The sequence below is a fragment of the Loxodonta africana genome, chromosome 10 (genome assembly GCF_030014295.1).
Source record: "Loxodonta africana isolate mLoxAfr1 chromosome 10, mLoxAfr1.hap2, whole genome shotgun sequence".
Lineage (NCBI taxonomy): Eukaryota > Metazoa > Chordata > Mammalia > Proboscidea > Elephantidae > Loxodonta > Loxodonta africana.
This window is the reverse complement of record NC_087351.1, coordinates 88,115,695-88,129,849: the sequence shown is the minus strand read 5'-3', so window position 1 is coordinate 88,129,849 and position 14,155 is coordinate 88,115,695. Positions and strand designations below refer to the sequence as shown.

The 14,155-nt window shown below is 40.8% G+C and overlaps 1 protein-coding gene across 17 annotated transcripts in view; it reads right to left on the bottom strand.

The window, feature by feature from the left end:
* TTLL5 (tubulin tyrosine ligase like 5) overlaps positions 1-14,155 on the bottom strand; it is a 333,448-nt gene that overhangs the window by 130,076 nt on the left and 189,217 nt on the right. For 15 of the 17 annotated variants that reach the window (XM_010588760.3, XM_010588761.3, XM_064292769.1 and 12 more), the window contains one exon: positions 11,402-11,556. The exons of 1 other annotated variant lie outside the window; for it this stretch is intronic. In XM_010588760.3, coding sequence (XP_010587062.1) covers positions 11,402-11,556 — 155 coding nt within the window. Of the gene's footprint in view, positions 1-6,546; positions 10,983-11,401; positions 11,557-14,155 lie in introns of those variants that run through there. One more of the 17 variants, XM_023546388.2, reaches the window with a different exon arrangement.

Below are 14,155 nucleotides of genomic sequence, written 5' to 3'. Positions count from 1 at the left end.
TGGTTTTTAGGTTATGAAGGGCTACAAAGATCCACTCTCTAGGAAATAAAATTGTGCACTTAGCCAGAGCTTCCTTTGAATTATATCTTTTAGGAACGAGAGTCCAGTGGATGAGGAGTAGAAAGATAAAAATGACATCTGCTTAGAATAGCAGGGAAGGCTGAAGACAGGGTGTCCAATTCGAGCTGAGTCCTATAAGAGAATGGGGTTTGGACATGTGGAGATGCAGGTGAGGAGGAAGATGCCAATTCATTCATTCCTTTATTTAATCCTTGGAAAACTCTATGGAGCAGTTCTACTCTGTCCTATAGGTTACTATGAGTCAGAATCGACTCGACGGCACTGGGTTATTTAAAGTGACTACTGTTTAACACTTGCTATTTATTTTTAAGTGACTACTGTTTACCGGGAATGCTGGTGTCACAGTGGTTAAAGCACTCAACTGCTAACCAGGTTAGCAGTTCCAACCTACCAGCTGTTCTGCAGGAGAAAGATGTGGCAGTCTGCTTCTGAAAAGACTTACAGCCTTGGAAACCCTATGGGGCAGTTGCTTTGAGTCAGAATCTACTTGGTTTTTTTGGTTTACTGTTTACTGCTTACCAAGGCACTGTGATACACCAGTGAATAAGACATCTTATGGGTGGGGGAATGACAGAAAGTAAACAGTAAACAAGTAGGGTAAACCAAAAACTCATGTCGTCAATTCCGACTCAGTACAAGTAGGGTAAGTACTGTAAAATGGTACATGCAAGTGTGTGCTGACGGCAGAACATACTAGTCTTATTTACGATCCACTGAGTTTGGCTGGAGCTGAATGTATGAAGGAGAATAAAATCAGAAAAGTGGGTTGAGGCCAGGTACAGTTGCTCATCTTGAAAAACAAGCCAAGGTTTTGTTTGTTTGTTTTTAAGACTCTGGTGTGTTAGAAGATTTTTTTCTTTCTTCCTCAAACATTTTGTTTTTATTATCAAAGTTAACATAATATCAATACAGAAATCTTTAGAATAAGTAAAACAAATCGGAAAAACTTAAACTTGAGAGGAAGAAGCCCAATTGTGCCATATTCCCAAGCTGTGTTCTCTAATTTATCCTTGTCAGTAATACAAACAGTATTTTGGTTTCCATCGCTCTGATTTTTTTTTTCCTATAATTTCTCATTTGATCATGAACTTGGAGGAAAGCAGAAAGTACCATTAGTGATATTTCCTGAACCTTAACACCAACTATGGGACTTTTCAGTATATGAAATGCTCCTTCCCCTCCAAGAAAAATCTCCTTTACAGCTTAAGTCAGCTTTGAAACTCAAAGCATTTTAACTAATACACTATTTCTAACAGAAACCCTCTGCTTCAGCCAGACAGGTTCCCATTCATCGTCCCTTGAAAACGCCTTAAATACCCTTGCACATCAGCTTTCTTTTGTCCTCCTCTTCTTCATGTATCTGTAGCCCAATGTTATCTAGGACTGAACGTAAACCCCATCTTAAACACTCCCTCTGCAGAGCCTATCTTTCCATCCAAGCCTTGAGTACCTTTTCCGAAACGTAAATGCCTCTGAAGTTATATGCCCCTTTTTAATTACTCACTTTGCATTTTACCTGCAAAGCGTAGGTAGGCATACAGGACAGCATTCTCTAAACTACCTGGCTCAACTGTCAGTTCCATAGCAGGAATGTGGATCACACTGCTTTAATCCTCTCACAGACTAGCGTCACGTCAGGCACAAAGTAAACGGGCAATTATCTAACATCAGCTTCTTTGCCTATCCAAGCTCCATCCAGCCCTCCAGATTTAGTTTACACTCTTTCTTTTCCATGAAGTTTCTGCCAGCTTCTCCGGCTCTCTGAACCCTTACCACTTACAATATATTCCTTTTATTCAACAATTAAGCACATATTGCTTTATAGGGCTTGCATTAGTAATTTATATGATTATTAAGTTTCCTCCTTGAGGACGGGGACTCTAATATTAATACCTCCTTCAGAGTTCAGGCCAGCGCCTTTATTTAGAGGTATTCAGCACATATCTGTTAATTTTTGGATAACACTGTTATAACAACTACCAGATGAAGCCATTTCCCAGCTGGAACGTCACTTATCACCACTTTCACCTTTCCTCTTTTTCAAATATTTCAACCTACTAAATATTTGGTGAAGAAGATAACAAAACTCTTTTTTGGGAGCTTGTATTTCAAATGTCTGTGCTGGGTTCAAGCAGGTTCTTTCATCTACTCAATTTTCCTTGGTGCAACCCAATTTCAGAAGAACATAATTTGATTTCCTTTAGCTTTGAAGTACATCTCATTTATTAACCCCCTTTATAGTTTCCTTACCTGCTGTGCCAGAAAGCCTGCTATTCTCATCTAAATCCTTCCGAATTGTAGTCACCCGTGTTTTACCTGCATTTCACTCTCATCACAGAAAAACAGTAAAATTAATTTTAAGAACCAAGTCAAACATGGTATTGATTATTGGCTTTGAAGCCAAATTAATATAAGTCTTAGCCTGAAGATTCACAAAAGCCACGAATCCTTCCTTAACTGTCTCTGAAGCATAAGAACGATCCAGTCAGGACAAGAAGCTCTACTGTTGCTTATAACGAACACCCATGCCTGCCGTATGATGCACACATCAATCCCCAAGCACTCATATACGTCTCTCTCCCAAGAAATACTGGGCTCCATATTTAAATGACCTTTTAAGTTCAGCTTCTCTAGTTATTTTTCTTGAGGAGGATTTTAGTGATTTTTAATCACTATTTTAATATATGCATACTTCACAATAAACAAACAACGCAAACCTCAGTATCGTGATTCGGTATTCCTGCTTTCCCTGCTATGATACTGTATGACACTGACCATGGGTGTTGGTCAACTTCATCTAAACTAGGTAGTAAACTAAGTGGTGTAGCAATACCACACCCCAAGCCAAGTTCAATTTCATGTCTGCCTCTTTTCTGGAAAGAAAACAGTTACCAAGAACCTACACCAAAACCAGAACCTATGCTAAAACTTTGTTCTTCAAAGTGGCTGCAGGGAAGAGAGGGTTTTTACTCCTTTTCAGAAGCTACAATTCTATTGCTTACTTTCATAAAAACATAGATACAGGGAGGTTTTTTTTTTCCTTGTAGCCTCTTAAACCTAGGACTTAAAAAAAAAAACAACCACTGACTGTACACTCATGTTCACAGCAGCACAGGTTCACAACGCTCAAGTCCAGAGCATGGTGCAGGGGCCTACGACACTGGGTGGACTCCGCCACACTGAGGGCTTGGGGGGCGGATCCCTTTCTTTGTCCCCCCACCACCCCCCAGGCGACTTTAAGGTTTTTCAATAAATTTTTACAAAAATAAAAACAAACATTATGCTAAGTGGAAGACGCCAGACACAAAAAGTGACATATTATATGATTCAATTCGTATGAAATATCTAAAAAAAAAAATTTTTTTTTTTTTTTTATACGAGGTAAATCCTTAGAGACAGGCTGAGGCTGGTGCTGGCCAGGGCTGAGGGATGGTGAAACGGGGAGCAACTGCTTAATGCACATGGAGTTTGATGAACGTGTTTTGGAACCACGTAGAGGTGGTGGTTGTACAACACTGTGAATGCACTGAAGACCTCTGAATTGTTCACTTTAAAACGGTTAATTTATGTTATGTAAATTTTACCTCAATTTAAAACAAACAAACATCGATTTCTTGGTTGTACTTGGTCAATAACTTGCTGAGAGTCTTTCAGCAGACAGAAGGGCAGGAGGAAAGAATGCAATCTTTAATTAAAGGTTCAGAGAGGCCAGCTGGTCTTCCTTCTAAATTCTTGAGTCAACACTAAGCTTTAAAAATGGATCATTGATGTTTCTCTACAGGGCTCAGAAACAAACAGAGAAGGGTTTCCTCACCGCTGTGATTCTTTCCAAGCTCTTTCAAGACTAGTAAAACATGGTCAACTTGAGAGATAGAAGCTCATAGAAAAGCCATGTGAGGAGAATTAAACTAAATTATGAATCTGGCAATTCTGGTATAATTTCCTAATTCTAGAATTATGGATTCTCAATTCAGTTTAGTACATGGAGTTTTGCCATTCAAGACTCTTAAAAACCAAAGAAATCATCTATTTTGCACAGATTACAAAATGAACCTTTAAACAAGATAGGGTCTTGCCTCAAGCAATGACATTGTGCGTGTGAGTTTTAATCCTACAGAAATGTAAGGTGCTTAACCTACAATACTAGGGAGAGGGAAGGAAGCAAACGAAACTGAAAAAAACACTATACTGACAAACCACAAAACAACATCCATTCTATTTTGGCTTGCAGATAAGAAAACAACCACTTCTTTTACTCCTCATACTAGTCCCCGAGTTCCCAAACCCACTTTGCCTGGGCCCTCGCATGAGATCCAGACACCTATCTTTTTAACACATCACCTAAATTTACCAAAATTCCTGGCAATATGCAGAAGCCCAATCATTCTGGTCCTCTTACAAACACCCACGGCACACAGCCCTCTTGGTGAATGAGAAACTGCAGGGTCTCTCATGGAGCTTGAACTGATGCAGGGTAAAACCCTGGAGAGGTTATGCATCCAACTAAGTGAGAAGCAGAGGCCCTTCAGACAGAAGCACCAGTCTTTATCACTGGTGTGTCACAGAAACATTTTACTCAAGAGGAAGGAATGGTGAGAGTAAGATTCAGGAGGAGGAAGGGAGAGAAGGGAGGTGAATAGGAATGAAATATCACTTCTTCAGAGCGCTGAACCGGGGCTCTGAACTGGTTTGCCGGTTTGAACCGGTTCAGTCATGGCTGATGAAGTGAAGACGGAACTGACCTGAATTTTAAAAATTTGGGTGATTTGGAACCATTACCAGAACAAAAAAAATTACAGATCGAAGCCCTGGAATGGATACGGTGTAGTGAGCCCTTTTCAGGAGCCTGATGGGTGAGACTGGATTACTGCCAGGACTGAGGAGAGAAATACACATTCAAAGCAGCACAGTCAGCTGTCATCTTGGAGCGGGGCACCACTGTTTCCAACTGTGCAAAATCCGACAGGCAAGAGATTTGGTTGCTATGCAATGTGCATGCTGCCCTTGTTTCCTAAGACGGAGATTAAGTTTCTAGCAGGGCTTTGACCCATAATTTTTCCCATTCAGGTTATGGTTCTGGTTCACCCAAATTTTAAAAATTCAGGTCTGTTCCGGTGTCACTTCCTTGGTCATGATTGAAACAGGAAGAACCAGTTTGAAGCCCTGCTCTGAACATGAAAGGCTTTTTTCTTTTAGTTCCCCAAAGAAGTGGTTTCTTTTTGTGATTGTGCTGTTTGGCGAGAGAGTATTGTTTATGTAACAGGATAAAGTACAAAATTATAAGCTCCAAACTCCTCCAGAGAAAAGCCCTCCCAAAGCTCGACCCCCAGATGGATGGAAAATATGAGTGTTTACTGGCTGGAACAATGAGCTGCAATGAAAATTTCAACATTCAGAAGAAGAGAGCAGAGAGGATGGGCCTGCTAAGTAGAAAGAAGTCATCCTTCAACAAAAGGGTCAAGGGGATCTTGTTAAAATGTAGATTCTGATTCAGTATACCTGGGGTGGAAATGCAAATTCTCAGCAGGGGGCTGAACCAGTTTGAAGTCCTGATCTAAACTAGGCACTAAACTAAACAGCAGTAGCAGTACCATATCCCAAGCAAGTCCAATGTTAAGTTTTTCTCTTTTCTGAAAAGGGAACTAAGAGTTCTCAAAAACTATGAGCACTGCTTTTGTATACACAACTTAATCTTATAACCACTTAATGAGGTAGGTATTATCTGCGTTTTTAAATGGGGAAATTGTGGCTCAGAGAAGCTAAGTAATTTGCCCAAAATCACACAACATAGTAAGTGAGACCCAGGTCTGTCTAAATTTAAAGCCCCTCCTCTTTCCACTACACCATGGCATCTTTCTTATAGGGGTGACTGGCCTCATTTTCTATAAAGCTAGCATGCTTTTAGAGAAATAAGAGCATTTAAAGGATAAGGCTCAGGATTATTCCCTTACACAGACACAGAGGACAGAAGTAAACTTTTTTTATTCTCACACAAACGTCCATCGTCATGGTTCACTTTGCCTCTTTGGGCACTGAATAACTTTTGTGGAACTATGGAGCTCTCTTTTAGATCCTTACACATCCTCTTCTTGATACTTTTTCTTCTAATTGCCTGTGCCCTAAAATTTAGATCTTTGCTCTATGTCACCTGACACTCTTCTCTAATTGTTCCGTATGTAGATGGTTCCTACTCCTTGGTAGATGTAACCTCTTAGTGATCAAAAACCATGTTTTTTTTTGTGTGTGTGCTTCAAGTGAAAGTTTAAAATTCAAGTCAGTTTCTCATACAAAAACTTATACACACATTGTTATATGACACTAGTTGCTTTCCCTACAATGTGACAGCACGCTCCTTCTCTCCACCCTGTATTTGCCATGTCCATTCAACTAGTTCCTGTCCCACCCCCCCGCCCCCACCTCCATCCTGCCTTCTCATCTCGCCTCCAGACAGGAGCTGCCCACATAGTCTCATGTGTCTACTGCAGCTAAGCAGCACATTACTCATCAGTATCATTTTATGTCTTATAGTCCAGTCCAATCTTTGTCTGAAGAGCTGGTTTCGGGAATGGTTTTAATTTTGGGCTAACGGAGAGTCTGGGGGCCACGAACTCTGGGTTCCCTCCAGTCTCAGTCAGACCATTAAGTCTGGTCTTTTTACTAGAATTTGAGGTCTGCATCCCACTTTTCTCCTGCACCATTAGGGATTCTCTGTTATGTTCCCTGTCAGGGCAGTCATTGGTGGTAGCTGGGCACCATCTAGTTCTTCTGGTCTCAGGCTGATGGAGTCTTTGGTCAAAAACCATGTCTTAAAAGCTTTTTAGAGCCCACCCAGCACACAGCACTATGCTCAGCACATGGAAGATACACACCCTGGATGGTAAAGTCAGTGAGATCAGGATGACTATGTTGTATTTACTCCTATGTCCCTAGCATCTGGCGCAATGCCTGCCACATAAAACATGCACAGGAATATTTTTTAAAGAAATGAATAAGCTCAGTATTTCCGAGGAGATTGAGAATGAAAGGGTGAGAAGGCAGAGACCTGACTCTCCAGCAAAAGAAGGAAGAAAATCGGGTCTGAAGCCCTGAAGAAACAAACAACCCAGTTGAAAAGCAGACAAAAGATCTGAGCAGGCACCTCGTAAAGAAGATATGCAGATGGCAAATAAACATATGAAAAGATGCCCAACGTCATAGGTCATTATGATGTATTTTACTATAAAACTCAGCAATCCTGTTCTTAGGCATTTACCCAAATGAGCTGAAAACTTATATCCACACAAAACTTGCACACAAATGTTTACAGAAGCTTTATTCACAATTGCCAAAAATAGGAAGCAACCAAGTTGTTCTTCAGAAGGTGAATGGATAAACAAACTGTGGTACATCCATACGATGGAATATTATTTAGTGAATAAAAACACGAGTTATCAAAGTACAAAAAAAAATTAAAAGAAGGGAAAGGCATATTAGCTAAACTAGAATCAGAAACTCTGAAAAACCTGTTCCTAGAATTCATGTTAAGCAGAATACCAGACTCTTTATAGTTATCACTGAAGAGTAAGAGGGCAGAGAGGCAGGGTCACACCAAATACAGCCCAAATTTCCCATATGTGGTGCTTCATTGTGTCCCATTCCCTGGCAGAAAATGTGAAGTTCTGACGTGAAGATGTCCCCTCAAGCGTGGAGGCTGGCCCAGCCCACCAGCTCTGGCCATGAGGTCTTGCCCTATTGCAAACAGCAAGAATAAACACACGGCTGTGTTCTTTTTCAACCCTCCCCCCCACCTTTAATATCGAGGAACAGACAAATCCCCAGGTTGCATGTGTGAAAAAGCCAGAGGAGGATAAAAATAATTCAATGACAAATGCTGGAAAAACATACACAGGGGCAGAAGCCAGACATTCGTGGGATTCCCTGACAGCTCGATCCACAAGGAAGGGCTGGACTGGAACAAAACAGGGCCTCAGGTTCCTGCCAAGCCGTCTGAGGCCCTGTCCTTCCCAAATCATCCCAAGCAGCAGCCAAGACTTTACAGTAACCCTTCCAGGTCTCCCAAAGAAAACTGCACTACAAACCCACTGAGTGCTCCTCACCTAGAAAACTATCCTCCCTGACATGGTCCAGTCACACAGATGGCCAGCAGCTGTCAGGAGATGACTCTGGACATCAACTCTGAGAGCCTAATGACTCCCCATGTGCCCAGGAAAAAGGCTAATTAAAAGACAACTCGAAGATCTAACTGATCTCTTTGGTTAAAGAAAAGCTTAAATACCCACGTAAAAAAAGTAGCAGCATCTAAAACCTGGAAATAATCACTTTAAGAAAAAAAGAAGTCATGAACACTTGGTACCTGCATCTTGGAGGCTCTGTTGTATAATTCTAAGTCGGCCTTGCTGGGAGGCACACCTCAGCCTTCCCAACATGTGACTGCATTTGGCCCTGGCTACTTTCTCTTCTGGAGAATGGCCTGCAATTAATCTCACTTATTACCTCCGAAAAGTAACAACAGAGGAATGGCTGGCCAAGTCCAACTCCAGAGTGTCTAGGGAGCAGCAAGCTACATGGCCAGGCCTCAGACTGTCTGGGCAAGTCGTGGGCTCTTTGCCTTCCTCTCCCACAACAAAGCTCAAACAGGGACTCCAGACAGACCAGAGGAACCAAGGGATTTGAGGATCTGGGCTGAGCTCACACTGACCCAATGGGAGACGACAGCCCTGAGGCTGCATTTGGGGTGGTTTCAAAACAGCGGGGGAAGAACAAGGTTGTCTGGTGAAAATTTGTGTGATCCATAAAATTGGGAACAATAGCAACACTACAGGGAAATGAAAAATAACACTGTTAAAGAGTTCTCGTGAGTCACCAGTTTTCATTCCTGTGGCTACCAAATCACTGAATCCTCTGACAGGCAGAGATGAAAAGTACAGCCAGCAATGGAATTCTCTTTACATCTCATTACTGTTTACAGGGCAGCCCCTGGTTTAGTGAATTATCAGCATTTATCAGCACTGGAATACACTATTGCTATTGTAAAAGTAACTAGTAAGAGTTCCTTTCATTTACTTAGCACCCACTTCCGGGGAGATCAAAGAGCTTTAAGGGCAATCTACAGGCTCTCGAAAGAGGCCAATTTATATGTAAGTATGTTTACCCAATAAAAAGATTAAATAAATAGCTTAGGGTCACTTAGTGTCAAAACCAGTAATAAAACTCACATTTCTAAGCTACTAAGCCCATATTCATTGAACTCAGTCACCCTTACTACTAAGAGAGGAAAAATAAGAGACTAAACAAATACCCAGAAAACTGTGACTTACCAGATAAAAACGGAAATGGGACATAGTACTGTGCAGAATGCCGGCTGGGGGTCTGGCTGCGGCCCACATCATAGCCCGGTCTGGAAGGACTTCTGAGAGTCCATTTAGGGCTGCTTTAGGGTGGGTTCCTCTAGGAATTTCACCAGGAATTGGTACTCTGAAGGTGAGCTCCCAGGCAGTCCTGACAACCAGGGATTACCCGGGGGCAGGGGAAGACTTCCCAGGGCTGCCCGGGATGGAATGGGACCTGAAAACTGGTCCTTACACTTGAAGAGGAGGTAAAAAGGGGGCTACTGTGAATGTAACTAACCCAAAAAGGAAAAGACCAGGGAAATTCACGTGTGTGTGTGTGTGTGTGTGTGTGTGGTGCTTTTTGGCTGCAATGCCTCAGGAGTAAACTGTGTAACACCGTGCTCCTGAGCAGTCTGGTGTGGGAGAAGGCCACTCACAGTGCTGAAACCTAGGTCCTAGGTCTGACCTTTATCTTCCTGTGTCTTGGTATTAACAGGTGCTACCAAGAGAAGGCTCTAAATTTGGCCATAATTTTTAATAAAAAAAACCTTTTTGAATTCTATCTACAAGTATTAAAAAAAAAATGCTAAACTCTACTTCCCAAAAATGTGTAGTTTTATCTTGTTTACAGTATGGAAAATGATTGTGGCCTGTCATACAGATAATATATCCAGATTGCGGTAAAAATGTTTTTCCTGGAAACAAGGCTCTGGTTTCATAATGAGTCTATGGAAAAGAAACATCTATGGTATCTAAACAATTTTTTTCCAACTTATGTTTAAGGAATGCATCTGCCCTATATAGATCGAAAGGTAAATCACCAAACAACAGATTTCTCCTGTGAAGAGAATGGTGTGGGAGAACGCCCGACCTTAAAAATTGCTTCCTCTACGTCTTCAACTCTTTGTAATTCTCAGCTGAGATGATGTTTTTTTCTCCCCTGACCACAATGACTGGTGGATGAAAGACACTGTACCAAGCAGAGCATGATCTAATGTGCTTATGTTTATGTTGCTTCCTGGGCAGAGTTTCTGCTTCCCAAATTAGCTCCTTAAGTAATAATTCTAGCGGCAACAACAATTATTTCCTCCGACTAGTCTCTGATCACCCCTCCCAAGCTCAGGGCAAGGCAGCATACTAAGAGACTGCTGGGCTGAGGCTGGTACAGCTGCACAGGGGTGGGAACCTGGCGGAACACCTGTCGTGGAACGTCTTAATTTGGAAGGATCAATAGCTCAGGTGGTCAGAGTATTTCATCGTAACACTCACATTTCTCTCCAGCTCATCTGACTCAGAAACTGATTCAATTTAACCCATATTTAATGGCCTCGAAAGCAAGATGTATTGGGAATCCATTTCTTACATTTTTTATAGAGGGGGACATAAAATATGGAGTAAGACCAGAATTTAATACAGTGGTTTCTTTTTTAATTTGGGAGTTGCTTACTTTATGGTCAGAATCTATTTGAATTTTTTCCATTGCCACTTCTCTCAACTATATAAAGGTAATTTCCTTCCCAATTCCCAAATGAACATTGTCCAGGGAAGCTGTTTGGGGTTTAATGATATAACCTAGATGAAAACACAAAAGACAAATATGTCCTTCAAAAGAAAAAAGTCCAAAGTTACTGAAACACAGTGTAGTGTGAGGTATAAAAACAAACTAGGAGACAAGGAAGAAAATGCCAAAGTCAGTACATGACAATGTTGACTACAGGCCAGGACTAAGCAGTATAAATTTTTGCTCTTTCACCCAGAAGTGAATTTACTTAACTGTATCAGAAATTTCCTTTTCATTCAATTTAGCTTAAAACTGCCTCACAAGTAAAACAAGGTCTTCTTACCCAAGGGCCAGAGGATTTGGACAGGCGGGGAAAGGCATCTGCCTTACTGGTGTCTCTGTACAGAACTCAAGGTGGGACGGACATGCTTAGGACTCAAGCTGTCGTCCCTGCGTAGCCCAGACACTAGCTCCACGGCCCTTCACATACCTGCTTCCGGGAGGGCTGGAGTGACTCTCGGGAGCTTGGGGTTCTGACTGTGTTGACCACGTTGGGACATTAGGACTGATGACAGACCGGAGGGTGGGGGGAGTTGAAGCACTGCTCCTGCTTATGACGCCACTTGCCAAATTCAGGTTTGATACCTAGGAGCGAAGTTAGGGAAACAGCCTGATTTTACAGAGTTTGAGAAAAGTATCATTAAAAACATATGGGCAAAATCAGGATCCAGTAGAATCCAGGGGATGCTAACTCATCTGAGCTGAAACAGTGGTTGTGACAAAGGAGCCGCTAAAGGTTGGCTTCTGTCCATGAGCAGCAGCAATGAGGGTGGTTAGTGTCACTATAAGTTAACAAGCACTTATTCTGCTCCTGCTATGTACAAGGCATTGAACTATGCCAGGTACGACGAAACACAAAGGTGAATAACAAAAACAGCAAGAATTTACTGAGTACTTATGCTCTGCCAGGCAATATTCTAAGAAACTGGGCAAACTACTTAGTTTTCTGGCCCATGTTTCCTCATATGAAAGTTCTAAATGCTTAACATGTTCTAGTTTTTAATAATAATTTTTATAATATTCAAAGAACTCAGTGATTTGGAAAGAAAAGATGGACTGTCAACAAATGGGCACCAATTTCAATAAACAATTTATAAAGAAGGAATACAATTGGCCAATGAAACATTTAAAATTAGTCATTTTCACGGGTAACCACAGAAATGCAAGTTGTAAGATACTGCTTTTGTGTGTCACATTGGTATAAGATAATAAAAAATACAGACCCAATAGTGGCACGAGGTGAGATTAGCTAGGCACTTAAGCTACTTGTGTGACTATAAATCAGTAGAATCTTTCTGGAAATCCATTTGGCAATAATTATTAAAGGCATTAAAATAGTCATACACTTTGATGCTATAATCTAACTTCTAGGAACTATGCTAAAAATAACCACACACGATTAATGACAATGACAACCATAAGAGCAGTTGATATTTATTAGAATTGACTATGTGTCAAAAAAAAAAAAAAACAAGCTCTGTATAAATAAGGACATTGCATACATCTTATTAAGTACAAAGAAAAGAAACTAAGGCCTAGAATTGCACAACAAATAAATGGCAGAGCTGGTATTTGAACCAGTCTTTCTACTTCCAAAGCCCATATTTCTAACCATGATAGCATACTGTGAACACATACTGAAAAACAAGCACTGTTTTTCATATTGTAAAAAGGAGAAGATCTAAACGGTTAACAGTAATGTTAAAGAAATTTTCTTCCAGCCATACAAGGAAATATTATGTATTCATTACAAAAATGTTTTTTTGAAAAATACTTAATGATATGGGAAAATGCTGGTATCCTGAGTACCAAAAAGAAAAAAAAAAAAATCGCAATATAAAAGTCACAGTATGAAACTGTATACAGAGTAGATCCACGTTTTCCTAAATACACACATGCACACACACAAACACACAGGTACACACCTTAAAGGACTAGAAATAAAAACCCGAAATATAAATAACATCTATTTCTGAGTGGCAGCTGATTTTCTTCCTTATATGTATCTGTGGAAACCCTGGTGGCGTAGTGGTTAAGTGCTACAGCTGCTAACCAAAAGGTCAGCAGTTCAAATCCACCAGGCGCTCCTTGGAAACTCTATGGGGCAGTTCTACTTTGTCTTACAGAGTCGCTGTAAGTCGGAATCGACTCGAAGGCAACGAGTTTTTTGGTTTTTATATGTATCTATAATTTCTAAGCTGAGTATATATTACTTTTACAATCGGAAAAAAAATTATGAGAAATATAGATGTGAGGTGATAAGCTTAAAACCTGAGTGGTGGCAATGGAATCAGAAAAGGATGGCTGTACGAAGCATTTCAAAATAAGATGCACAGGGGATGCTGGAAAAGAGGGCAGACAAAGCCGAATGCAGGGTTTTTAGGCTGAGGCACTACAGAATGGTAACGTAAGTCCTCGGGAGATTTCAGTTCCAAGAAAAAGTGTTCGCCTATAAAATGGTTCAGTAGCTAACAATTTTCACATTTACAAATGGAATAGTTCTTGAGTTAAAAAAAAAAAAAAGATAAATATCTAGAAATTCTAAAGGAAAAAAAATCATTTTTAGTAACAGTATAGTGTTTCAGTCTTAGCTATAGAGTGTAGTAAGTGAAAACAGTCCATCCGGTGTCTTCTCACCAAAGGACTCAAAATATATATATTTTTGAAACAGCTGTTTTCTACAGGTCAGAGGGATCTCCGATGTCTTTGGAGGCTGTGTTAGGGGACCCTCTGGCTGTGCCTTCAGTGTGGGCCAGTCTTTACAAGAAGCCCCATGACTCAACCTTGATTTATCATTTCTGATCGCCTTCTGCTTCTACCAGGAGGAGAAGAAAGGCATAGATTGCCTAAAGGTCGGGGAAGATGTAATGGTAGTTTATGGGACTGCCTCTTCTCTGGCCTCTCATTCCTTTGAAGTGCTTTGTTATTCTTCTTCCTATACACTAGAAGTAACATAGGTCAGGTCCACAGACAATGAAAAAGGCTCCTTGTAGGACTGAACACACTGCTGCTCCCACAAAGAACGTCCTCCTTCCTGCCCTGATCTTTGGCCTTAAACATCAGGCCTTTCAAACTAGAAATGATCTTGCAGCTTTACAAAAATATAACAAAGTGAGAAAGGTCTTTATGATAACTAATAGCTTCTCCAATTACTCCTTTAGTCAGTTGTACCAAAACTTAATAA